The sequence below is a fragment of the Salmo salar genome, chromosome ssa01, assembly GCF_905237065.1.
Source record: "Salmo salar chromosome ssa01, Ssal_v3.1, whole genome shotgun sequence".
Classification (NCBI taxonomy): domain Eukaryota; kingdom Metazoa; phylum Chordata; class Actinopteri; order Salmoniformes; family Salmonidae; genus Salmo; species Salmo salar.
In genome coordinates, this window is record NC_059442.1 from 103,415,182 (window position 1) to 103,443,159 (window position 27,978).

The 27,978-nt window shown below is 47.3% G+C and overlaps 1 protein-coding gene across 5 annotated transcripts in view; it reads right to left on the reverse strand.

Moving 5' to 3' along the window:
• Positions 1 to 350: 350 nt before the first annotated feature.
• fam135a (family with sequence similarity 135 member A) overlaps positions 351 to 27,978 on the reverse strand; it is a 52,105-nt gene continuing 24,477 nt past the window's right edge. For 2 of the 5 annotated variants that reach the window (XM_045687070.1, XM_045687076.1), the window contains exons 8-22: positions 22,821 to 22,974; positions 20,268 to 20,345; positions 19,118 to 19,167; positions 18,648 to 18,806; positions 16,425 to 16,498; positions 15,398 to 15,552; positions 14,707 to 14,901; positions 11,562 to 13,647; positions 8,337 to 8,497; positions 6,834 to 6,925; positions 5,861 to 5,958; positions 4,464 to 4,615; positions 3,267 to 3,377; positions 2,993 to 3,106; positions 351 to 2,355 (exon numbers count right to left, since the gene is read on the reverse strand). In XM_045687070.1, the coding sequence (XP_045543026.1) occupies positions 2,150 to 2,355; positions 2,993 to 3,106; positions 3,267 to 3,377; positions 4,464 to 4,615; positions 5,861 to 5,958; positions 6,834 to 6,925; positions 8,337 to 8,497; positions 11,562 to 13,647; positions 14,707 to 14,901; positions 15,398 to 15,552; positions 16,425 to 16,498; positions 18,648 to 18,806; positions 19,118 to 19,167; positions 20,268 to 20,345; positions 22,821 to 22,974 (3,885 nt within the window). In that variant the 3' untranslated portion in view covers positions 351 to 2,149. The remainder of the gene's footprint in view (positions 2,356 to 2,992; positions 3,107 to 3,266; positions 3,378 to 4,463; positions 4,616 to 5,860; positions 5,959 to 6,833; positions 6,926 to 8,336; positions 8,498 to 11,561; positions 13,648 to 14,706; positions 14,902 to 15,397; positions 15,553 to 16,424; positions 16,499 to 18,647; positions 18,807 to 19,117; positions 19,168 to 20,267; positions 20,346 to 22,820; positions 22,975 to 27,978) is intronic. The other 3 variants (XM_045687073.1, XM_045687075.1, XM_045687074.1) reach the window with 3 other exon arrangements.

Below are 27,978 nucleotides of genomic sequence, written 5' to 3' on the forward strand. Positions count from 1 at the left end.
TAAGGAGTTGGCAAGAGAGCAGACCGACTGGGATCCAGGCTCGTCCTCTTCAAGTCTAGATAACCTTTTCATCCAGGCTCGTCCTCTTCAAGTCTAGATAACCTTTTCATCCAGGCTCGTCCTCTTCAAGTCTAGATAACCTTTTCATCCAGGCTCGTCCTCTTCAAGTCTAGATAACCTTTTCTAGAGATGGAATAGATTAGAAACCATACCACTGCCTATTGTTTTTTTCTCTGGCAGGGAAAGGTGATCATCATGCAGTGGAATCCAGCTACACTGCCATCTAGTCAAACATTTGAGTTCTTAACTTTCAACCAAATTGCATAAATGAGCAAAAAAAGACCAACAAATATTTATAATACATTTATTTAATGGTAAAGAGTGCAATGATACAAACCATTTTCACAAAGAAATGAGAAGTTGATTTTATATCTAAAAACAATACTCATGTTAAAACCATAAATAATACACCCACCCATCCATGACAGAAATACTCTCCATGAACCAAGATATGTGCTATTCATAAGTACTGACCCTTGGCTACACCCCACCTTTACATCTGGGTCGTATTCATTTGGCACCAGGCGAAAGAAAACACAATCAAAACAGGGTTCTTCCCTACATGAACTTGTCCAATAAGCAAGGCTTTCTTTGCCTTCTGTTAGAAAACGTTTTGCTACGGTGAGCCCTAATGAACACGACCCTTCTGGCTATAACAGTTGAACAAGTTTATTTAAAACCCCTTGTAATAAAATGTTCTCATGCTTTAATCAAGCAAGGCTCGTATAATGTTCCCAACACCAGGTTGGGTTTAGTGTTGTGCACGATGCTGTAATGGCAAAGTAACAGCATACAGTATAAAACCTAGCTCTGGTCCATTGCGCAACGAGTTGTCTCTTCCCCTGTTCAGGAAGGCTCAGCGCCAACAACCTGCACCGAACGCCCTGGTCCAGAGCTATAGAAAACCGCAAAGCCTTATAAGTCCCAGGCTGCATTGTCCGAGTTACAATCAAATTGATTCCGTTAAGTTAGTTCGACTAGACTGGAAGCCTTTACCTTTGTAAAATGAAAAAATAACACAAATGAAAATTCTGATAGTAAAATATGTACTTAGTAAAAATGACCATCCTCAGTAGAAAATCTGTTTTTTATACAGTTGTGGTGCAAATTAATGCAAGAGTATAATAGTTTAACTTTACGACTAATTTGTTGTTGTTGAAGAAAATGCACCTTTTAAATAAAGGTGAGGACAATATGAGAAGATGAGTTAGCTCACCATTTTTAGCAGCTACATTTCCAGATCGGTATTGCAATCGTCTTAATAAATGAATGGTTTGAACAAAACCATGTGAAAATATAACAATTTCATAGATAAATAACACTGAAAAGACTACAATATGATAAGGAAAACCATCCCCCCACCACAAGTACATTCATAAAATCAACTTGAAATCATCCTTTGAAAAATGGAAGTAGAACAATAAAAATTAGGAACATTCACTAATAAACCGATAAAAAAATGAACTAAAAAAAATAAAAATAAACACTGATATTAGAATTCTGACCTTCCATATGGAAGCAGATGCATCTATAAAACCATACGCGTCAACCAGATACAATATTGAGAATTGGGTTTTGGATGCTGTGAGGTAATATAAGCTACACATGATAGAAATAGCATCACTAGATTGATGGTCTAGTAATTATATTCTATGTATGCTCCACGTTCACCTCTCTTCCCCTCTCCCTCCAGCCACAGGTTTTATTTGCAAGCCTGGTCCCAGATCAGTTTGTGCAGTCTTGTCAACTTCTATGGTCATTGGGTGGAGATGGGCAGAGATCTCACTTCAGCACCACTGACATGGTCTTAAATGTGTAAACTCCTTCCACCCGGTGACCTCCACAGGATACAATGCATACATTCTTTTGGCATGTCAATGACTATAGGAGTTGACCAAAACAGATATGGGACCATGTTATTGATTGGGAGGCCCCCATTCTCCCTCCTCCAGTTATTGATTTGATTGGGTGGCCACTCCTACTTCCTACTGAAAAAATGTCCCTCCGCTCCAGCCATTGGTTAGATTGGTAGAGCCCCACTCCCATCCCCCCTTCCAGCCATTGGTTGGATTCATAGACCCCTCCTCTCCTACTGAAAGAACTTCAGGCCTGCGACCAGGAAGAACTTCTCCAGGAAGATTTCCGAGTCGAGGACGGCGATGTGTGCTGCTCGGCCAATCAGGGAGTTGGCGGTGTTGGGCAGGGCGTGGATGACATCGTAACGCACCAGGTTACAGTCTCTGTTCTGGAGCACCGGCAGCAACAGGTTCTCTATCATCTCTACATATACCGAACCTGGGAGAGAGGGGGGTAGAGGGAGAGAGGGAGAGAGGGGGAGAGAGAGGGGAGAGAGAGGGGGAGAGAGAGGGGGGAGAGAGGGGGGAGAGAGAGGGGAGAGAGGGGGAGAGAGAGGGGGGAGAGAGGGGGGAGAGAGGGGGAGAGAGAGATGGATAGGGGGAGTGAGAGATGGATAGGGGGAGTGAGAGATGGATAGGGGGAGTGAGAGGGAAAGTGAGAGAGGGAGGGGGAGTGCGAGAGGGGGGAGGGGGAGAGGGCGAGAGACAGAAAGGGAGTAAAAGAGAAAAAAGGGAGTGACAGAGAGAATAAGAAGAATAAACTCCATTTAGAAGCGTGTGCATACATTTTACATCTGGGTGGCCCGGGAATCAAACCCACAATCCTGGTGTTGCAAGGGCCATGCTCTAACCAACTGAGCCGTACACGACAACAATCAATCAAATGTATTCATGAAGCCACTTCGACATCAACAGTTGTCACAAAGTGCTTAACTGTAACCCGGCCTAGCAAAGCCCCAACAGCAAGCAGCAGCAAGAGGAACCAGGCAATTGGTCCAGTAGCTTGTCTACACTGTGAACAAATGTCCTGTAGGACACATGTTTGTGGCCTGCTCTGATAAATATGTAGGGCCCACCTGTTTGTTTGTCCTTCAGGGCTGTCTTACACATCTCGATCCTGGCTGAGTGATACGGGACGTAACGATCCTGCAGAGAGCCCACTAACACCACGTTCCTGAAGTGATGAAGACCTGCCACAACACATTGACACAGCACACCTGTTATTCATGGAACAATAGACAGCAAGCTTCATTTAAATGCCCAGCAGAACAGATGGATACCAGGCTTAACAATGTAACACATTGCACTGTAAAAAACATCAACAAATTATCTTTACTCTGCTCAACTCACCAGATTTCTTGCTAAGCTTGTAGAGGAAGGTCTGTCTGGGATCAGAGTGGTCTCTGCAGGTGAGCTGGAGCAGGGAGCCAGACTTCTTCCACTTCTGCATGAACCACAGGCCTGGAGGGAGGAAGGAGGAGGAATACAGGGGTTAAAGACCGACTAAATCAACCAGGGTGAGGAAGACAATGACTTGTTTCCTTGACTGAGCGTAGCACACTGCCGTAGTTAAAGGGAAATATTCCTTCAACATTTTCACAGTACACTTTCCTGGAATAGTATTCATCATTTTATTTATTTTTAATTGTAAGCTAGGAGCTTTTTAAATGGAATGTTGTATCCTGTGTTTTTAAAGTATTGTCTAAATGTCTCCTCCGCTTCCTCCTGCATGCATTGTAGCCTGCCTCAGCCTCACCACTGAGCACCACATCACTGTCTGGCTCAGTAACCTACTCTCTGTAAAGCACAGTTACTACAAATTAGTAACCTATTTAAATGATCCGTTTAAATGTTAGCTTCTGACATCATCCTTCTAACTGGCTAAGTACTACTAGCCAGAGCCCTTCAGCTTTACTGCAATAGAAGTCTCTGCAGGCAGCTAGCCACCTGTCTGACTGACATAGCCCATCTATAAGTGACTACCAGTTTGTCACACTCATCAGTTTTTGCTTGTTTGGTGGATGTCTGTAGACACTGCAGGAGTCATGGGACGGTTTTAAAACTGCCTTTTGTACGGCATCTCGCAAACACACTGCGAGCATGAACTAAATAAATCTAATAAGGCAGGATATTTGGCAGATTCTCAAAATCCCAACTGGTGGCCAGTGGGCCGAATTTGGCCCATGGATGGTTTTATTTGTCCCCCCCCCCCAAGTTTTCTGAGCAAAAATAAATAAATACAAATTGTGTGAGGAATTTTCATCATTGGACATAAAAGATGCTAAAAACACCAGGAAAACAGCTCCAAATGAAGTGAATTTAAGAAATCTGTTCAAGTATTCCCATGCATAAAAGAGACACGATCTTATACAAATATAAGCAAGGTTTGAAACTGCTGTGTTTTAGTCAAACATTATATTTGGGCTTCTTGCGGTCAATTTGTATATTATTTATAATTGTTCCGGCGCTCCAGAAAAGAAAGAAATCGGTCCCTGTCTGAATCTAGGTGATGATCCCTGCTGTAGAGGGTATAGTGTAGAGAGATACCTGTGTTGACCAGAGCAGAGCTGTTGTACAGGGTACCCAGGTGAGGTCCAGACAGAGAGAGGAAGGTGTGAAGTCTGCTCAGGTAACATTTAAACCTGGGTCTGGTCAGTACTGAACGAACTATCAGGTTCCCCAGGGAGTGGCCTACGAAGCTGAGAAACAGAGCATATAGATACAAGTCAGAGATCACGCAGGACCTCAAATCAAACAAGGCAACAGTAAATGTGTCATCCCCCATGAATGACGCAGCCCCCCTATAGCTTGGGCCAATCAGTGTCCTTTTGTAAATGCCGGATCTCTATGGCAAGATGCATCATTCACCCAAGTTTCCTCAGAATTGGGCCAGTGGTTTCTGAGATATCATGAGGGACTAATGTATTAAAGGACCGAGACAGATCCCCTCCCCAATTTCATGGTGGGGGACAATTAAAGATGGCTGATGTGGAGAGCACTGTTATACAACAGGGGGCATCTCAATAGTATTAAGCTGATTCAACTTCTTGTCTTCTTTCCTCCATCTGCACTGATGGAAAAGGGGTGACCGGCTGGACGGTGGGGACGGGGCGACCGGCTGGACGGTGGGGACGGGGCAAACGGCTGGACGGTGGGAACGGGGCGACCGGCTGGACGGTGGGGACGGGGCGACCGGCTGGACGGTGGGGGCGGGGCGACCGGCTGGACGGTGGGGGCGGGGCGACCGGCTGGACAGTGGGAACGGGGTGACTGACTAGACAGTGGGAAAGCCAATTCATGGGTGCTAGAGATCCACTATGTTGCTTCATCCCATTATTACTTCTTTCCATCAGCGCAGATGAAGAAGAGGAGAGCGACACACTTCACATTTCAGCACCCATAGTAGTCAGACTGGGCAAGAAGAAGAGACGGTGAGGTTGTAGATCTGAAGAACCCATATGTACCTGATCTTAGAGACGGTGAGGTTGTAGATCTGAAGAACCCATATGTACCTGATCTTAGAGACGGTGAGGTTGTAGATCTGAAGAACCCATATGTACCTGATCTTAGAGACGGTGAGGTTGTAGATCTGAAGAACCCATATGTACCTGATCTTAGAGACGGTGAGGTTGTAGATCTGAAGAACCCATATGTACCTGATCTTAGAGACGGTGAGGTTGTAGATCTGAAGAACCCATATGTACCTGATCTTAGAGACGGTGAGGTTGTAGATCTGAAGAACCCATATGTACCTGATCTTAGAGACGGTGAGGTTGTAGATCTGAAGAACCCATATGTACCTGATCTTAGAGACGGTGAGGTTGTAGATCTGAAGAACCCATATGTACCTGATCTTAGAGACGGTGAGGTTGTAGATCTGAAGAACCCATATGTACCTGATCTTAGAGACGGTGTGTTTGTAGATCTGAAGAACCCATATGTACCTGATCTTAGAGACGGTGAGGTTGTAGATCTGAATGTACTGAACTATTTCATCCAACAGCCGGTCTGTCATCTGCTCAAAGTCAGCAAACGTGTCATTCTGTGGGGAAAACAACAAAAAGTCAGACCTAAAGTTCTACAGACTGACAAGGACACGGCATTGTTTACTGCACTTGCATAAGAGGATGCAGACGAAACTGCACTCCCATGACAATACTGCACTCCCATGACAATACTGCACTCCCATGACAATACTGCACTCCCATGACAATACTGCACTCCCATGACAATACTGCACTCCCATGACAATACTGCACTCCCATGACAATACTGCACTCCCATGAGATGAAACTAGAAAAAATTCCTATTAACCATCCATTGTTGATTGTCATTCAAGAACGAATGGACCTGAACTACATAACATCCCATAATAATGTGAAGTAAAGAGGCAGATGAGGTAGTGTCGGTTGGTTTAGGTGTCACTCATTCTCATAGTTGGTTTTTGCTTGTTTGGTGGATGTCTGTAGTGTCGGGTTGGTTTAGGTGTCCCACAATGAGGTAGTGTCGGTTGGTTTAGGTGTCCCACAATGAGGTAGTGTCGGTTGGTTCACGTGTCCCACAATGAGGTAGTGTCGGTTGGTTCAGGTGTCCCACAATGAGGTAGTGTCGGTTGGTTCAGGTGTCCCACAATGAGGTAGTGTCGGTTGGTTCAGGTGTCCCACAATGAGGTAGTGTCGGTTGGTTCAGGTGTCCCACAATGAGGTAGTGTCGGTTGGTTCAGGTGTCCCACAATGAGGTAGTGTCGGTTGGTTCAGGTGTCCCACAATGAGGTATTGTCGGTTGGTTCAGGTGTCCCACAATGAGGTAGTGTCGGTTGGTTCAGGTGTCCCACAATGAGGTAGTGTCGGTTGGTTCAGGTGTCCCACAATGAGGTAGTGTCGGTTGGTTCAGGTGTGGTACACTATGGTTAGTTACCTGGTTGCGTTCGGACATGAGGAAGTCTATCCTAGCTCCAGGTAGTCCCAGCTCCAGGTAGGTCTTCACCAGACGCAGGTCAGCACTGTTACCTGGAAGACACAGAATGAAGGAACACCCAAGATATTTCACATTAGACCTGGGTTCAAATACCGTTTGAAATCTTTCAAATACTATGAGCGATGCATTAATTTATGGCTAGGGGTTCTGATAGCGGAACGTTTCGACACCATCCGGTGAAATGGCAGAACGCGAAATTCAAAAAAAATGATTTCAAATATTTTAATTTCATACATTCACAAGTGCAATACACCAAATTAAAGCTTAACTTCTTGTTAATCTAGCCACCGTGTCAGATTTAAAAAGGCTTTACGGCGAAAGCAAACCATGCTATTATCTGAGGACAGCACCCCATCAAACAAACACATGACAATCATAATTCAACTCGCCAGGCGCGACACAAAAGTCAGAAATAACGATATAAATCATGCCTTACCTTTGAAGAGCTTCCTCTGTTGGCACTCCAATATGTCCCATAAACATCATAAATGGTCCTTTTGTTCGATAAATTCCGTCGTTATATATCCAAAATGTCCATTTATTTGGCGCGTTTGACTCAGACAAAACACCGGTTCCAACTGGCGCAACATGACTACAAAATATCTAATAAGTTACCTGTAATCTTGAGCCAAACATTGCAAACAACTTTCCTAATACAACTTTAGGTATTTTTTTACGTAAATAATCAATCAAATTTAAGACGGGATAAACTGCGTTCAATACAGGATGAAAACAAAGTGGAGCAAGCTTTCAGGTCGTGCGCCCCTAACAAACAGTACACTAGACTCGACCCTCGTTCTGAACAGGGCTACTTCTTCATTACTCAAAAGAAAAACATCAACCAATTTCTAAAGACTGTTGACATCCAGTGGAAGCGATAGGAACTGCAAGCAAGTGCCACAGAAATCTAGATTCACATACAAAACCCATTGAAAACTCTGTCACCTCAAAAAAAAAATATCCTGGATGGTTTGCCCTCGGGGTTTCGCCTGCCAAATAAGTTATGTTATACACACAGACATAATTTTAACAGTTTTAGAAACTTTAGAGTGTTTTCTATCCAAATCTACATGCATATCTAGCATGTAGATCTATATGCATATCCTGCATGTAGCATGTAGATCTATATGCATATCCTAGCTTCTGGGCCTGAGTAGCAGGCAGTTTAATTTGGGCACACATTTCATCCGGACGTGAAAATACTGCCCCCTATCCCAAACAGGTTTTAACCTGTCTGGAACACCACTACTGGGGCTTTCCTATTGGTTCCATTGCCAAGTCAAGCTTGATCAAGCCCAGGTAAAGGATTTGAAATGATTTCAATAGTATTTGAAACCAGATCGGTTTTCAACATATCGGACCACAACATGTCCTGTGCCAAAAGAACTGAAGCAGATAACAAGATGGGTTGATTATCTGACTAAATTGATAAAGTGTAGTTACCATCGAGGCCGTGGACACAGACGATGAGGTGGATGCCCTCGTCACAGTTGTCATCCTCCTCCAGGCTAAAGTAAGGAACACTAGAGGCCAGGTCTCCCACCTCACTGTACAGGAACCCTGGTAGTCTCAGCTGCTTCAACTCCTCTTTGGCCGCAACAAAACTACACCACCAGGATAAGGAAGACATTTTTATTATTTGCCTGCCCAGTAATGTTGATTAATAATATCAGCTATTATGATAATCATAATAATACTACTACTGTACACTGAGCATATGCACAGTTTACAAAACATTAAGAACACCTGCTCTTTCCATGACATAGACAGACCAGGCGAATCCAGGTGAAAGATACAATCCTTTATTGATGTCACTTGTTAAATCCACTTCAATCAGTGTAGATGAAGGGGAGGAGACAGATTAAAGGAGGATATTGAAGCCTTGAGACAATTGAGACATGGATTGTGTATGTGTGCCATTCAGAGGGTTAATGGGCAAGACAAAAGATTGAAGTGCCTCTGAACAGGGTATCGTAGTAGGTGCCAGGCGCACCGGTTTGTGTGAAGAACTGAGGACAAAAGGGGGGTGCAATGCAATATAAGGAAGGTGTTCCTAATGTTTTGTACACTCAGTGTATATGCCATATAGCAGATGCTTTAATCCAAATTGACTTACAGTCATGCATGCATACATTTTGCATATGGGTGGTCCCAACGGAAATCGAACCTACGACCCTTGGCGTTGCAAGCGCCATTATCTACAGACTGAACCACAAAGGACCACATTAATGTGCAAATGGTGCATCATCCCTGTCAAATCAACCTAATACAGTAAAGATAACGGAGCAACATTTCCCTAGCTAAGGCTGAAGACATAACCATCAAAGAAGCAGAACTGAAATGATTGAACTGTAGGACATGAGATGACTAGACTGTAGACTGAAGGACATGAGGTGACTAGACTGTGGACTGTAGAACATGAGATGACTAAACTGTGAACTGTAGGACATGAGATGACTGGACTGTAGGACATGAGATGACTGGACTGTAGGACATGAGATGACTAGACTGTGGACTGTAGGACATGAGATGACTAGACTGTGGGACATGAGATGACTAGACTGTAGACTGTAGGACATGAGATGACTGGACTGTAGGACATGAGATGACTGGACTGTAGGACATGAGATGACTGGACTGTAGGACATGAGATGACTGGACTGTAGGACATGAGATGACTGGACTGTGGACTGTAGGACATGAGATGACTAGACTGTGGACTGTAGGACATGAGGTGACTAGACTGTGGACTGTAGGACATGAGATGACTAGACTGTGGACTGTAGGACATGAGATGACTAAACTGTAGGACATGAGATGACTGGACTGTAGGACATGAGATGACTAGACTGTGGACTGTAGGACATGAGATGACTAGACTGTGGACTGTAGGACATGAGATGACTAGACTGTGGACTGTAGGACATGAGATGACTAGACTGTGGACTGTAGGACATGAGATGACTAGACTGTGGACTGTAGGACATGAGATGACTAGACTGTGGACTGTAGGACATGAGATGACTAGACTGTGGACTGTAGGACATGAGATGACTAGACTGTGGACTGTAGGACATGAGATGACTAGACTGTGGACTGTAGGACATGAGATGACTAGACTGTGGACTGTAGGACATGAGATGACTAGACTGTGGACTGTAGGACATGAGATGACTGGACTGTGGACTGTAGGACATGAGATGACTGGACTGTGGACTGTAGGACATGAGATGACTAGACTGTGGACTGTAGGACATGAGATGACTAGACTGTGGACTGTAGGACATGAGATGACTAGACTGTGGACTGTAGGACATGAGATGACTGGACTGTGGACTGTAGGACATGAGATGACTAGACTGTGGACTGTAGGACATGAGATGACTAGACTGTGGACTGTAGGACATGAGATGACTAGACTGTGGACTGTAGGACATGAGATGACTAGACTGTGGACTGTAGGACATGAGATGACTAGACTGTGGACTGTAGGACATGAGATGACTAGACTGTGGACTGTAGGACATGAGATGACTAAACTGTGGACTGTAGGACATGAGATGACTGGACTGTGGACTGTAGGACATGAGATGACTGGACTGTGGACTGTAGGACATGAGATGACTAGACTGTGGACTGTAGGACATGAGATGACTAGACTGTGGACTGTAGGACATGAGATGACTAGACTGTGGACTGTAGGACATGAGATGACTAGACTGTGGACTGTAGGACATGAGATGACTAGACTGTGGACTGTAGGACATGAGATGACTAGACTGTGGACTGTAGGACATGAGATGACTAGACTGTGGACTGTAGGACATGAGATGACTAGACTGTGGACTGTAGGACATGAGATGACTAGACTGTGGACTGTAGGACATGAGATGACTAGACTGTGGACTGTAGGACATGAGATGACTAGACTGTGGACTGTAGGACATGAGATGACTAGACTGTGGACTGTAGGACATGAGATGACTAGACTGTGGACTGTAGGACATGAGATGACTAGACTGTGGACTGTAGGACATGAGATGACTAGACTGTGGACTGTAGGACATGAGATGACTAGACTGTGGACTGTAGGACATGAGATGACTGGACTGTGGACTGTAGGACATGAGATGACTGGACTGAGGACAGTGGACTGTAGGACATGAGATGACTGGACTGTGGACTGTAGGACATGAGATGACTGGACTGTGGACTGTAGGACATGAGATGACTGGACTGTGGACTGTAGGACATGAGATGACTAGACTGTGGACTGTAGGACATGAGATGACTAGACTGTGGACTGTAGGACATGAGATGACTAGACTGTGGACTGTAGGACATGAGATGACTAGACTGTGGACTGTAGGACATGAGATGACTAGACTGTGGACTGTAGGACATGAGATGACTAGACTGTGGACTGTAGGACATGAGATGACTAGACTGTGGACTGTAGGACATGAGATGACTAGACTGTGGACTGTAGGACATGAGATGACTAGACTGTGGACTGTAGGACATGAGATGACTAGACTGTGGACTGTAGGCCATGAGATGACTAGACTGTGGACTGTAGGACATGAGATGACTAGACTGTGGACTGTAGGACATGAGATGACTAGACTGTGGACTGTAGGACATGAGATGACTAGACTGTGGACTCACGCTTTCATCTGTGGTGTGGGGGCGCTGTCATACCAGCGCAGGCTGTTGGAGGTGAGGAAGGTGGAGGGGGTAGGGACTAGAGGTCTCCCCTGGGAAGAGCCCACTGAGCTGGGGGCCAGGGGGGAGCGGATAGGGGCACCGTAGCCTGGAGGAAGACCCCTGGGCTCCTGAACATGGTCCAGTCCAAACTGTTCAAACAACAGACTCCTCCCTACTGCCCCTCCATCCCCTTCATCCTCCTCCTCCTCATCAACGACACCGTTCACGAACGCCAAGCCATCTCCTTCCTCGTAGAAGCCGTTCTCTATCATCTCGTTGTCCTCTTCCTCGTCTTCCTCCACAGGCGGCCCCGGCCCCGCTCCGGACAGTATCCCCAGGGTGATAGCTGACGTCTCTACAGGGCTGATCTCGGAGATGTCTGTGCTGGAGCGCGAGCCAAAGTAGTTTTCTACCAGTCCCTTCTTGACCAGGTCACTGCTGCTGGCGGTGGAGTTAGAGGAGGGGTAGGAGGCTGTCTGGGGCTCACTACGGGGGGCACCTGGACCCCCTACGGCCCCCTCAGAGAAACCTGTTAACAACCTGGGATCAGTGTTAAGTGTTGACTCAGAGGTTGAGGAAAAAGTCCTAGGAGGCAGATATTGAGAAGCAGAACCCCCACTAGCGGTGGTGTTGAGGCCCATCCCAGCGTCGGGGTGCGTTTGGCTGGGTACGGAGCAGCGTGTTGGGACTGATGGTGGTGGTCCTCCAGAGAACACCAGGCTCTGTGGCTCCTGTACCAGAACGCTGGACTTCCTCATTCCCCCTTGGCCTGGTGGCCCCTCGGCCTCCCCTCCTCCTACGCCGCTGGAGCCCCTGGACACAGACGTACCCCCCTCCCCCTCGTCATCCGAGGGCAGCGAGTTGATGGAGGTGAGGGAAGACTGGACGCCGCTGACCGCGCTGACTGTGCTCTCCGGGTTGAGGCCCTCTCCAGCCCCCATGCTGCCCTTATGGACAGAGGTGGGCTGGACGGGCCGGGGAGCAGGGCTGAATAGGGGCCGTTCGGCCTGCTGGGGGCCCAACTCCGTCTCAGGGGCCCCAGCCAGCCCTCCGGCCCCACCCTGGGTAGCCAGCTGGATAGCGAAGGAGCTGGGCTCGCTCTCGATACCAGAGTCAGAGAGACGGGAGGAGGCACTGGGGACTGCAGCACCTCCGTCTGGTGGCAGCCTGATACAATCACCTTTCACCTGCTGTAGAAGCACCAGACCTGGCCTCTGACTAACCTCTGTCATTACCTCTCTACCCCCAGGCCTGTCAGACACCTCAGACCTCCAGTCTCTCATAGCAAGGTGTTTAGAGTCGGACATACACAGGTCTGTCTGGGTGATTTCTGGGATCTCTCTTTTGGAGGTCCCATCCCCATCCGTCCGACAGGGCAGGAGAACTGTCACTGTGTCTCCTTGGTACGGGTCCTTGTCACTGGGTTGGACCTCGATGTGCCTGAGTCCAGTGGTGGTAGAACCAGGTGTGTATTGATCGGGCAGCTGCTGGCTGTAGTGGTCAACGGCAGCATTTTTGTGAATTACTTGGTTATTATCTGTGGTGGTTAATCCGGCTACAGCACCAGGACCAGCCTGGGCCGGCTTGTTCTGTGGGTCCAAGCTCACTAAGGCTGTGAAGTAACCTTTCTGGCTAGCCACGCCACTAGCTACTAGGACGTCATCCTCAAGGAGAGAGTCAAAATTAAGAACAGCATTTGCCTGTCCAGCGGTGGTGGTGGTGGTAGCACCAGGCTCAGGAAAATATTTGGAGATCCTAGTCCTTAGGTCAGTGTTGGAGTCTCCCCCAGTCACCCCCAGCAAGGCATCCCTCTCCCCCTGCTCCCTCTCCTCCCTCTGCTGCTTCAGGCCAGCCTCTCCCTGTCCCTGGGCCGCTCTGTCCTGGTCCGTTTCTCCATGTGTTAGCTGTGAAGGGTTAGCCGAGTTAGCGGCCTTCCCCAGGTTCTTATAGGCCACCAGAACCACAGAGTCCTTGGATCCCTGTCTGATGAGCTTCTTGGCGTTCTCCCTCTCCGTCTTGGCGTTCTTCTTCAGTTTCACCGACTTGCCTTTAATACAAAGAAAAAGTATTTGTTTTATTTTTAAGGGGTTTTATCACAAACCCAACGTGCTTCAGATGAACTGATAAAAGATCATGGTTCCCACTCTATTCAAGGAAGCATTGTCAAGGATTTGTCAGTGCCATATTTACCAAGACATAGTAACTATCACCTGAACGTGTAGCGTAGTAACAATCACCTGAACATGTAGCGTAGTAACTATAACCTGAACGTGTAGCGTAGTAACAATCACCTGAACGTGTAGCGTAGTAACAATCACCTGAACGTGTAGCGTAGTAACAATCACCTGAACATGTAGCGTAGTAACTATCACCTGAACATGTAGCGTAGTAACTATCACCTGAACGTGTAGCGTAGTAACTATCACCTGAACGTGTAGCGTAGTAACTATCACCTGAACGTGTAGCGTAGTAACTATCACCTGAACGTGTAGCGTAGTAACAATCACCTGAACGTGTAGCGTAGTAACTATCACCTGAACGTGTAGCGTAGTAACTATCACCTGAACGTGTAGCGTAGTAACTATCACCTGAACGTGTAGCGCAGTAACAATCACCTGAACGTGTAGCGCAGTAACTATCACCTGAACGTGTAGCGTAGTAACTATCACCTGAACGTGTAGCGCAGTAACAATCACCTGAACGTGTAGCGCAGTAACTATCACCTGAACGTGTAGCGTAGTAACTATCACCTGAACGTGTAGCGTAGTAACTATCCCCTGAACGTGTAGCGTAGTAACTATCACTTGAACGTGTAGCGTAGTAACTATCACCTGAACGTGTAGCGTAGTAACTATCACCTGAACGTGTAGCGTAGTAACTATCACCTGAACGTGTAGCGTAGTAACTATCACCTGAACGTGTAGCGTAGTAACAATCACCTGAACGTGTAGCGTAGTAACTATCACCTGAACGTGTAGCGTAGTAACTATCACCTGAACGTGTGGCGTAGTAACTATCACCTGAACGTGTAGCGTAGTAACTATCACCTGAACGTGTAGCGTAGTAACTATGATAGTAACTATTCCTATGAATAATAACAACACACCTTTGGACTTGGGCACGTCTGGGCAGTCATCGGGCCAGGTTGTGTCCATCATGGTTGGAGGCCGAGGCTCCAGGATGGGGCTGGGGAAGGATGCTGCGGCAGCTGCAGTGGAAGAGGATGAGCTGGCCTTAGAGTTACCGGAGGACGTGGAGCCACTTCGGGGGTTATGTATGCCCAGCCACGGCCCGTCCCGATCTGAAGCAGGGGAAACCAGAGTATGGAGAAAATCTCAATGACCTTTATCCACCAAGTAGATTTACATATACCCAGAATTACATTAGGTGAAATGGTGCTGCCACCGTAAACTGAATCAACAGACAGAATATATAGAGGCGATACACAACAGACTAAATATATTCATAGAGAAAGACAAAGAAACACTTCCATGTTGCCACTTTCCAGTCTCACTTCAAATGTTCAAGGCACTTAAATGAACAAATTACTGTGATTGTAGAAATCATATTTCAAAGCGTGAATGTGATTTTCCCTGATTAATCACAAATTCCTGCTTTTATGACATAGCCCTCTATACATTCATCATAACCTAGCCCGAAAACAATATTTACTTTCCTGACTTTTCTAAATTGAAGTGATTACATCCCTGTTTTAAATAGCTGTCTCTCTAACGGTCTGCCATGTTACTCATAGAAATATAGAAACACAATCTATTTCATTCTATTTCGTCACTGACCTTCCGTGATAGAGTCCAGGTATCTGTCCTCGAAGATGATTGGCAGGGAGCTGACGTCCCCGTCCAGGTCGGCACACGCAACAGGAAGTGGTGGTAGAGACAGGAAGTAGGAGGAACTCTTGATGGCTGTGGTCATCTGCTGGTGGCTGTGAGCACTGACAGAGGAGGGGAGAGAGAGAGAAGACGAGGGGAGGGGGGAGAGAGAGAGAAGACGAGGGGAGGGGGAGAGAGAGAGAAGACGAGGGGAGGGGGAGAGAGAGAGAAGACGAGGGGAGGGGGGAGAGAGAGAGAAGACGAGGGGAGGGGGGAGAGAGAGAGAAGACGAGGGGAGGGGGAGAGAGAGAGAAGACGTGGGGAGGGGGAGAGAGAGAGAAGACGTGGGGAGGGGGAGAGAGAGAGAAGACGAGGGGAGGGGGAGAGAGAGAGAAGACGTGGGGAGGGGGGAGAGAGAAGACGTGGGGAGGGGGGAGAGAGAAGACGTGGGGAGGGGGAGAGAGAAGACGTGGGGAGGGGAGAGAGAGAAGACGTGGGGAGGGGAGAGAGAGAAGACGTGAGGAGGGGAGAGAGAGAAGACGTGAGGAGGGGAGAGAGAGAAGACGTGAGGAGGGGAGAGAGAGAAGACGTGAGGAGGGGAGAGAGAGAAGACGTGAGGAGGGGAGAGAGAGAGAAGACGTGAGGAGGGGAGAGAGAGAGAAGACGTGAGGAGGGGGGAGAGAGAAGACGTGAGGAGGGGGGAGAGAGAGAAGACGTGAGGAGGGGGGAGAGAGAGAAGACGTGAGGAGGGGGGAGAGAGAGAAGACGTGAGGAGGGGGGAGAGAGAGAAGACGTGAGGAGGGGGGAGAGAGAAGACATGAGGAGGGGAGAGAGAGAAGACGTGAGGAGGGGAGAGAGAAGACGTGAGGAGGGAAAAATAAAACAGTACAAATCTTCATTTTCTGTTGTTGTGAATTGGTGGTTAATTCATCATATAAAAACAAACAAACAGAAACAGGACACCCACAGAAGACGTGTTAGTAGTTTGTCTTACTGTAGTTCCTGATAGGCCAGCGCCGTTTGTCTCGGGTGTTCCAGACAAAAGAAGGCCTCTGCAAATCTCCGCACCTCAAATAAGGAGAGCAAGAGACCAGAATGAGAACACATGAACAGTGTGAGGTGCTCCATGGTCAGCAGGGTTAGTGAGGTGCTCCATGGTCAGCAGGGTTAGTGAGGTGCTCCATGGTCAGCAGGGTTAGTGAGGTGCACCATGGTCAGCAGGGTTAGTGAGGTGCTCCATGGTCAGCAGGGTTAGTGAGGTGCTCCATGGTCAGCAGGGTTAGTGAGGTGCTCCATGGTCAGCAGGGTTAGTGAGGTGCACCATGGTCAGCAGGGTTAGTGAGGTGCTCCATGGTCAGCAGGGTTAGTGAGGTGCTCCATGGTCAGCAGGGTTAGTGAGGTGCTCCATGGTCAGCAGGGTTAGTGAGATGCTCCATGGTCAGCAGGGTTAGTGAGGTGCACCATGGTCAGCAGGGTTAGTGAGGTGCACCATGGTCAGCAGGGTTAGTGAGGTGCACCATGGTCAGCAGGGTTAGTGAGGTGCTCCATGGTCAGCAGGGTTAGTGAGGTGCTCCATGGTCAGCAGGGTTAGTGAGGTGCTCCATGGTCAGCAGGGTTAGTGAGGTGCTCCATGGTCAGCAGGGTTAGTGAGGTGCTCCATGGTCAGCAGGGTTAGTGAGGTGCACCATGGTCAGCAGGGTTAGTGAGGTGCTCCATGGTCAGCAGGGTTAGTGAGGTGCTCCATGGTCAGCAGGGTTAGTGAGGTGCACCATGGTCAGCAGGGTTAGTGAGGTGCTCCATGGTCAGCAGGGTTAGTGAGGGGCTCCATGGTCAGCAGGGTTAGTGAGGTGCTCCATGGTCAGCAGGGTTAGTGAGGTGCTCCATGGTCAGCAGGGTTAGTGAGGTGCACCATGGTCAGCAGGGTTAGTGAGGTGCTCCATGGTCAGCAGGGTTAGTGAGGTGCTCCATGGTCAGCAGGGTTAGTGAGGTGCACCATGGTCAGCAGGGTTAGTGAGGTGCTCCATGGTCAGCAGGGTTAGTGAGGTGCTCCATGGTCAGCAGGGTTAGTGAGGTGCTCCATGGTCAGCAGGGTTAGTGAGGTGCTCCATGGTCAGCAGGGTTAGTGAGGTGCTCCATGGTCAGCAGGGTTAGTGAGGTGCTCCATGGTCAGCAGGGTTAGTGAGGTGCTCCATGGTCAGCAGGGTTAGTGAGGTGCTCCATGGTCAGCAGGGTTAGTGAGGTGCTCCATGGTCAGCAGGGTTAGTGAGGTGCTCCATGGTCAGCAGGGTTAGTGAGGTGCTCCATGGTCAGCAGGGTTAGTGAGGTGCTCCATGGTCAGCAGGGTTAGTGAGGTGCTCCATGGTCAGCAGGGTTAGTGAGGTGCTCCATGGTCAGCAGGGTTAGTGAGGTGCTCCATGGTCAGCAGGGTTAGTGAGGTGCTCCATGGTCAGCAGGGTTAGTGAGGTGCTCCATGGTCAGCAGGGTTAGTGAGGTGCTCCATGGTCAGCAGGGTTAGTGAGGTGCTCCATGGTCAGCAGGGTTAGTGAGGTGCACCATGGTCAGCAGGGTTAGTGAGGTGCTCCATGGTCAGCAGGGTTAGTGAGGTGCTCCATGGTCAGCAGGGTTAGTGAGGTGCTCCATGGTCAGCAGGGTTAGTGAGGTGCTCCATGGTCAGCAGGGTTAGTGAGGTGCTCCATGGTCAGCAGGGTTAGTGAGGTGCTCCATGGTCAGCAGGGTTAGTGAGGTGCTCCATGGTCAGCAGGGTTAGTGAGGTGCTCCATGGTCAGCAGGGTTAGTGAGGTGCTCCATGGTCAGCAGGGTTAGTGAGGTGCTCCATGGTCAGCAGGGTTAGTGAGGTGCTCCATGGTCAGCAGGGTTAGTGAGGTGCTCCATGGTCAGCAGGGTTAGTGAGGTGCTCCATGGTCAGCAGGGTTAGTGAGGTGCACCATGGTCAGCAGGGTTAGTGAGGTGCTCCATGGTCAGCAGGGTTAGTGAGGTGCTCCATGGTCAGCAGGGTTAGTGAGGTGCACCATGGTCAGCAGGGTTAGTGAGGTGCTCCATGGTCAGCAGGGTTAGTGAGGTGCTCCATGGTCAGCAGGGTTAGTGAGGTGCTCCATGGTCAGCAGGGTTAGTGAGGTGCTCCATGGTCAGCAGGGTTAGTGAGGTGCACCATGGTCAGCAGGGTTAGTGAGATGCTAGGTGCTACTAATCTACTCACTCTGAGTGTGTGATGCTCCACAGCCAGCAGGGCAGCAACATTCTCCTGCAGTGAGACCACCTCCAGGAACTGACCCCACAGAGCCATGAGGAGGGAACACAGCTGGGCCAGGTTCATATTGACCAGCTCTGCCAGCTCGTCCGGGCTCTCTGCCCTCTGCTGTTGGAGAGAGGGGGACATAGATTCGACCAGTATAGACACCAGGGGGCGCCACAAAGACAAGCTAAAACACAAACACAGGCCCTGTTCCAATACTTCCATGTTTCCTTGAGGTAAGCACATCTCTATTTGAGTTCAAATCCAATCATACTCAATGAAGAACTTAGTCCAGGAGTTTAAGTCCAAGAGTTTAATCTGGGTCAGGGAGACCTGCCATAGTGCTGGAAGTGATTAGTCCACTAAGTAGACCTATCGACTTGACTATGAAAAGGGCTCAGACAGTGAGCTGATGGCAGAAACTAATATCGTACCTTGACTTGATCACAGAGCTCAGTGAGACGGTTCTCAACGTCTAGTTCCTCTGGAGAACAAAACAAAGAGCATTAAAAGAGGTCCTTTTTTTGTTGTCAATTCCACAATCATATACAGATCTGTCAAGTCTGACAGACAGGCTGTAAAGTCAACGGTATCATTAGACATAAGAGCCAGTCAGATGGATGAAGAGAGGACAAGAAGATAGGAGAGAGCCAGAGAGAGAGCCAGAGAGAGCCAGAGAGAGCGAGAGCGAGAGAGAGAGACCTGGCCCCCAGAGATATGACTGTGACAGAAAAGGACTAGAAGATAGAAGAGAGCCAGAGAGAGAGAGAAACCTGGCCCCCAGAGATATGACTGTGACAGAAAAGGACTAGAAGATAGAAGAGAGCCAGAGAGAGAGAGAGACCTGGCCCCCAGAGATATGACTGTAACAGAAAAGGACTAGAAGATAGAAGAGAGCCAGAGAGAGAGAGAGAGACCTGGCCCCCAGAGATATGACTGTGACAGAAAAGGACTAGAAGATAGAAGAGAGCCAGAGAGAGAGAGAGAGACCTGGCCCCCAGAGATATGACTGTGACAGAAAAGGACTAGAAGATAGAAGAGAGCCAGAGAGAGAGAGAGACCTGGGCCCCAGAGATATGACTGTGACAGAAAAGGACTAGAAGATAGAAGAGAGCCAGAGAGAGAGAGAGACCTGGCCCTCAGAGATATGACTGTGACAGAAAAGGACTAGAAGATAGAAGAGAGCCAGAGAGAGAGAGAGACCTGGCCCCCAGAGATATGACTGTGACAGAAAAGGACTAGAAGATAGAAGAGAGCCAGAGAAAGAGAGAGACCTGGCCCTCAGAGATATGACTGTGACAGAAAAGGACTAGAAGGCGGCCCACCTGTGGAGAGAAGGAAGTGTGTGAATAAACGACAGACAGAGGACTATGACAGGCACTGACCTCTAGGACTTATAGTGACTGAAAGACTGAAGTATTGAAGCACACAGAAAGATGACCAGGTATGTGGGAAAAAAGAAAGGAACCAAAAGAGGAGAAAGCAAAGAAACCAAACGGGAAAAGAAAAGAAATGAAGAAGCAGGATGAATTGAGGGTAGAGGGAAGGGACGGAGGGGTAGGGTTCAGGTAGGGGGGGACATACCTATGAAGACGTGCCTTTGGTCTGGAGGGAAGGGTCTTCTGAGTACTCTCTCATAAAGGACTTGCATGCTGGGCTTGGCTAGTAGGAGTGATTGGCACATATATAAGGGCATGTTTAACCTTGTTGTTGTTACTATGCCCTCTAAGGTTAGAATGGATTAATAAGTACTTGATCATGTTCAGGATGAAACGTTTGTTTTGACTGTAACTAACAGTCTGTGAAGGACCAGACCACAGCTAGTTGTAGGGAGGAGAGTTGATGTTGTGACTGTGACTAACAGTCTGTGAAGGACCACAGCTAGTTGTAGGGAGGAGAGTTGATGTTGTGACTGTGACTAACAGTCTGTGAAGGACCAGACCACAGCTAGTTGTAGGGAGGAGAGTTGATGTTGTGACTGTGACTAACAGTCTGTGAAGGACCACAGCTAGTTGTAGGGAGGAGAGTTGATGTTGTGACTGTGACTAACAGTCTGTGAAGGACCAGACCACAGCTAGTTGTAGGGAGGAGAGTTGATGTTGTGACTGTGACTAACAGTCTGTGAAGGACCAGACCACAGCTAGTTGTAGGGAGGAGAGTTGATGTTGTGACTGTGACTAACAGTCTGTGAAGGACCAGACCACAGCTAGTTGTAGGGAGGAGAGTTGATGTTGTGACTGTGGCTAACAGTCTGTGAAGGACCAGACCACAGCTAGTTGTAGGGAGGAGAGTTGATGTTGTGACTGTGACTAACAGTCTGTGAAGGACCAGACCACAGCTAGTTGTAGGGAGGAGAGTTGATGTTGTGACTGTGACTAACAGTCTGTGAAGGACCACAGCTAGTTGTAGGGAGGAGAGTTGATGTTGTGACTGTGACTAACAGTCTGTGAAGGACCACAGCTAGTTGTAGGGAGGAGAGTTGATGTTGTGACTGTGAGTAACAGTCTGTGAAGGACCAGACCACAGCTAGTTGTAGGGAGGAGAGTTGATGTTGTGACTGTGACTAACAGTCTGTGAAGGACCAGACCACAGCTAGTTGTAGGGAGGAGAGTTGATGTTGTGACTGTGGCTAACAGTCTGTGAAGGACCAGACCACAGCTAGTTGTAGGGAGGAGAGTTGATGTTGTGACTGTGACTAACAGTCTGTGAAGGACCAGACCACAGCTAGTTGTAGGGAGGAGAGTTGATGTTGTGACTGTGACTAACAGTCTGTGAAGGACCAGACCACAGCTAGTTGTAGGGAGGAGAGTTGATGTTGTGACTGTGACTAACAGTCTGTGAAGGACCAGACCACAGCTAGTTGTAGGGAGGAGAGTTGATGTTGTGACTGTGACTAACAGTCTGTGAAGGACCATAGCTAGTTGTAGGGAGGAGAGTTGATGTTGTGACTGTGACTAACAGTCTGTGAAGGACCACAGCTAGTTGTAGGGAGGAGAGTTGATGGTGTTAAGTTATACATGTAGCTGGTTTGACTTGTTCAGGTGTTTTAAAGGGACAGTACGAGATTCTGGCAATGATACCCTTTATCTACTTCCCAAGAGTCAGATGAACTTGTGGATACCATTTTTCTGCCTCTGTTAACCATCTAGAACTTCCATTATATACTGAATGCAGAGACATGAAAATGGAATCAACGAGTTCATCCGACTCTGGGGAAGTAGAAAACGGCTTCAAGGCCCAAATCTTGCACTATATCCCTTTAAGAACATCTGAACATCTAAAACCAACTACAACAATGTTGTACTGTCCCTTTAAACTTCAGGACATAAGAGGCACATCAATGACAGAGCCTACTGTCTATATCCCAATACCTTCTTACAGTGCAGGGCAAGAGTGTTCACTAGGCTACAAAGTGAAGGGTCAGAATAAGCTAAAAGCTCAGTTGTATCACATCAGTTCCAGATAGTGGTGAATAGGATTAGAGATGTGGCCCACCACCAGTACACTACTGCAGGAAGTCAGCACTCCAAAGGTGAGCAAGTGAACTACTACCATCAAGTTCCTTCTAGAACGGCTAAAATGACTCTTTTTTTGTAGGGGGCAGGGAGCAAATGATGACATGCAAATACTATGATAAACAGCACAGCCAGTTCATGAAGACAAATGTAAAATACATCATACTCATTCTAGATAGACATTCTAAAAAGCAAAAGAGAGAAGAGCACAACATTAAACAAGAGCGATATAACAGTAAAGTCTGGTAGCAGGCTAGATGTTTGTGTTTCTGGATCATGTTGGGGTGTAATACAGAGCTGAATCTCCAGTAATTCTCTCACTGGGTATCAGAGCTCTGTAAATCTAATTCATCAACTCAAACCCTGCAGTCAAATCAAACAGCAGGTCCAGCGTTGTAATGTCAACACCAAAACTGAGGTAATAAATGGACTATGCAGGAATGACCCAGTCTGTCAGCGCCACAGATCCATTACATCTGTGGCGCATCAACATCCTGGAGTTTCTTTCCATTTCAGTTGACACTGTTTTTCTCCATGCAGCCACCTGGCAATGTGATGGGTGTGTGACTGACTGTTTCTAGTGTCAGAGAGCCGGTGTTACCATGGTGTAGTGTAGGCCTACCTAGCTCCATGCGGTGTGAGGAGGGCAGGTCCTTGCTGACAGAGGTGAAGTAACCAAACAGGCCCTGGTAGGCCAGCAGTAGGCTGGCACAGAGACTGTGGTGAAGGCTGAATGCATGCTGCAGACATTGGTCTGACACCAGGAATGTTCTGCCCTGAAGGGAGGGAGACACACAGGGTGTTAATAACAGGTCATAACAGGCTATAACATGTCGCAGATGCTGTGACACACACACAGTTAAGACAAGGTTACAGTGAAGAGAATGGAGTCCTCATTGCACTCCTTTATGGTTTACTAAGTAATGGCTGCTTTCTTAACGTCAATCGATTGTTCCCCTTTTATCCTATTGATACTATTATGCTGCTTTGCCTATGCCAAGATCTTTCTAAAAGGCCAAGATCTTTCTAAAAGGCCAAGATCTTTCTAATAGGCCATGTTCTTTCTAATATGCCAAGATCTTTATAAAATGGGCCAAGATCGTTCTAATATGCCAAGATCTTTATAAAATGGGCCAAGATCGTTCTAATAGGCCAAGATCTTTATAAATGGTCCAAGATCTTTATAAATGGGCCAAGATCTTTATAAATGGGCCAAGATATTCTAATAGGCCAAGATCTTTATAAATGGGCCAAGATCTTTATAAATGGGCCAAGATCTTTATAATAGGCCAAGATCTTTCTAATAGGCCAAAATCTTTATAAATGGGCAGAGATATTTATAAATGGGCCAAGATCTTTCTAATAGGCCAAGCTCTTTCTAAATAGGCCAAACTCTTTCTAAATAGGCCAAACTCTTTCTAAATAGTCCAAACTCTTTCTAAATAGTCCAAACTCTTTCTAAATAGGCCAAACTCTTTCTAAATAGGCCAAACTCTTTCTAAATAGGCCAAACTCTTTCTAAATAGGCCAAACTCTTTCTAAATAGGCCAAACTCTTTCTAAATAGGCCAAACTCTTTCTAAATAGGCCAAACTCTTTCTAAATAGGCCAAACTCTTTCTAAATAGGCCAAGCTCTTTCTAAATAGGCCAAGATATTTCTAAATGGGCCAAGATATTTTCTAATAGAATTAACTGGCTTGGTAAATCCATCCATTTTCTACAAGCAGCAGAAGCACACTAGGCTAGGTAACTTTCATATCTGGAGAAATCCCCAAATACATCACTCAAAGACCAGCATCTCATCAGGCCTGTCATTTGGCAAAATTTTACATTTTAAATATGCAGCTAGAACGTGATATGAATCATATAACCTTATCCCTTCCATTTACTACCTGGAATTAATATGAATCATATAACCTTATCCCTTCCATTTACTGCCTGGAATCAATATGAATCATATAACCTTATCCCTTCCATTTACTGCCTGGAATCAATATGAATCATATAACCTTATCCCTTCCATTTACTGCCTGGAATCAATATGAATCATATAACCTTATCCCTTCCATTTACTGCCTGGAATCAATATGAATCATATAACCTTATCCCTTCCATTTCTGCCTGGAATCAATATGCATCATATAACCTTATCCCTTCCATTTACTGCCTGCAATGAATATGATGTGAAATAACCTGTATGGTACCACTGACTGGATAGCCATTACTAAGGAGGATGGCTGTTATGAAACCAGGAGAAGAGGTCGATGGATTTCACTGCTTTCTGAGCTGTGGTGTGTGTGTGTTCTGAGCTGTCCCATTAGGTCTGGCTACATGTATCTTTGGTGGGGACTGAGCATTGTCTCTAGCATTCCACTTCAGTGAGCATGTTGCATTCAGGCATCAACCCAATCTGTGTGTGTGTGTGTGTGTGGGGGGGGCTAGCTATTAACTACCCTTCTACATGTCGGTGTTATTACAAACCAGTTACTCCTAGACCTCCAGCTAAATCCAACATCTCTCTTTAATGGCTTCTAGTAGAGCTTCTTCTTCCCCATCTCATCAGTCAATAACCTCTCCTACCACAACTTGTTTCCTTCTGCCCTGTACCTCACAGTCTTCATAAAGTACAGCTTGTCCCTGGCAGCAGAACACTCATTACTAGCAGCTTGTCCCTGGCAGCAGAACACTCATTACTAGCAGCTTGTCCCTGGCTGCAGAACACTCATTACTAGCAGCTTGTCCCTGGCTGCAGAACACTCATTACTAGCAGCTTGTCCCTGGCTGCAGAACACTCATTACTAGCAGCTTGTCCCTGGCTGCAGAACACTCATTACTAGCAGCTTGTCCCTGGCTGCAGAACACTCATTACTAGCAGCTTGTCGCTGGCTGCAGAACACTCATTACTAGCAGCTTGTCCCTGGCTGCAGAACACTCATTACTAGCAGCTTGTCCCTGGCTGCAGAACACTCATTACTAGCAGCTTGTCCCTGGCTGCAGAACACTCATTACTAGCAGCTTGTCCCTGGCTGCAGAACACTCATTACTAGCAGCTTGTCCCTGGCTGCAGAACACTCATTACTAGCAGCTTGTCCCTGGCTGCAGAACACTCATTACTAGCAGCTTGTCCCTGGCTGCAGAACACTCATTACTAGCAGCTTGTCCCTGGCTGCGGAACACTCATTACTAGCAGCTTGTCCCTGGCTGCGGAACACTCATTACTAGCAGCTTGTCCCTGGCTGCAGAACACTCATTACTAGCAGCTTGTCCCTGGCTGCAGAACACTCATTACTAGCAGCTTGTCCCTGGCTGCGGAACACTCATTACTAGCAGCTTGTCCCTGGCTGCAGAACACTCATTACTAGCAGCTTGTCCCTGGAAGAAGAACACTCATTACTAGCAGCTTGTCCCTGGAAGAAGAACACTCATTACTAGCAGCTTGTCCCTGGAAGCAGAACACTCATTACTAGCAGCTTGTCCCTGGAAGCAGAACACTCATTACTAGCAGCTTGTCCCTGGCTGCAGAACACTCATTACTAGCAGCTTGTCGCTGGCTGCAGAACACTCATTACTAGCAGCTTGTCCCTGGCTGCAGAACACTCATTACTAGCAGCTTGTCGCTGGCTGCAGAACACTCATTACTAGCAGCTTGTCCCTGGCTGCAGAACACTCATTACTAGCAGCTTGTCCCTGGCTGCAGAACACTCATTACTAGCAGCTTGTCCCTGGCAGCAGAACACTCATTACTAGCAGCTTGTCCCTGGCTGCAGAACACTCATTACTAGCAGCTTGTCCCTGGCTGCAGAACACTCATTACTAGCAGCTTGTCCCTGGCTGCAGAACACTCATTACTAGCAGCTTGTCGCTGGCTGCAGAACACTCATTACTAGCAGCTTGTCCCTGGCTGCAGAACACTCATTACTAGCAGCTTGTCCCTGGCTGCAGAACACTCATTACTAGCAGCTTGTCCCTGGCTGCAGAACACTCATTACTAGCAGCTTGTCCCTGGCTGCAGAACACTCATTACTAGCAGCTTGTCCCTGGCTGCAGAACACTCATTACTAGCAGCTTGTCCCTGGCTGCGGAACACTCATTACTAGCAGCTTGTCCCTGGCTGCAGAACACTCATTACTAGCAGCTTGTCCCTGGAAGCAGAACACTCATTACTAGCAGCTTGTCCCTGGCTGCAGAACACTCATTACTAGCAGCTTGTCCCTGGCTGCGGAACACTCATTACTAGCAGCTTGTCCCTGGCTGCAGAACACTCATTACTAGCAGCTTGTCCCTGGAAGAAGAACACTCATTACTAGCAGCTTGTCCCTGGAAGAAGAACACTCATTACTAGCAGCTTGTCCCTGGAAGCAGAACACTCATTACTAGCAGCTTGTCCCTGGAAGCAGAACACTCATTACTAGCAGCTTGTCCCTGGCTGCAGAACACTCATTACTAGCAGCTTGTCGCTGGCTGCAGAACACTCATTACTAGCAGCTTGTCGCTGGCTGCAGAACACTCATTACTAGCAGCTTGTCCCTGGCTGCAGAACACTCATTACTAGCAGCTTGTCCCTGGCTGCAGAACACTCATTACTAGCAGCTTGTCCCTGGCTGCAGAACACTCATTACTAGCAGCTTGTCCCTGGCTGCAGAACACTCATTACTAGCAGCTTGTCCCTGGCTGCGGAACACTCATTACTAGCAGCTTGTCCCTGGCTGCAGAACACTCATTACTAGCAGCTTGTCCCTGGCTGCAGAACACTCATTACTAGCAGCTTGTCCCTGGCTGCGGAACACTCATTACTAGCAGCTTGTCCCTGGCTGCAGAACACTCATTACTAGCAGCTTGTCCCTGGCTGCAGAACACTCATTACTAGCAGCTTGTCCCTGGAAGAAGAACACTCATTACTAGCAGCTTGTCCCTGGAAGCAGAACACTCATTACTAGCAGCTTGTCCCTGGAAGCAGAACACTCATTCCTATAGAAGTCATTACTAGCAGAAAAAGGGTAAAAAAAATACATAACTTTCGGACATCATGGTTGGAAGATTCCCGGAATTAGGAGGGGAATAAGTATGAAATCTGTGAATCCTCCAACAGGATTTCTGGATGAAGGTGTACTAGACGGGTCGATTGTTTGGTTGATATGCTGTTGGTCAACAGATTTCTTTAGATATTTTTTCATGGCACACGAGACAGCTGTCTGATTCCTGCCTGTCTCAGTGGACTAATCCGTTGGAGGCAGCAGTGATGGCACAGTCCATCACTCTAAGACAGGCATCGGCAATGTAAGGCACGCGTGCCGAGAGGGTGTTTGCTTTGGTACCTCAAGCCATTTGATAGAATGGAGAAAATAAGCGAAATTGCATTGGTTTTCCATAAATGTCTTGTGCTTTGGACCCGACACCGTTTATGAGAGTATTCCTTAGGCCTACAGTACAGTATGTGTGAAGATAATGCTTTGGGTATCCTTTAAAATGTTGAGTTAAGAAGGTGAGTGTGGCTTAGATGGACAAGACTCGTCTCTCTTCAGAATGTGTCTTCTCCGGCCAATTCATTGTTTCATATTAACTGTGTGAATGGTTTGTCCTTTGATTGTTAACTTCTATCAATTCCCCATTACACCAGTAGTACATTTACCTTTCATTCTCATCATATCTCATTACCTACGTTTGTTTTGTTAGGGCCATTTCTGTAATAGATTCAACATGTTATTATTCGGCCTACAGTCAGGGAAGAAGAGCTACTGGAACCATTAGTGAGAGATGACTGATTTATCTGGAGGTCTAGG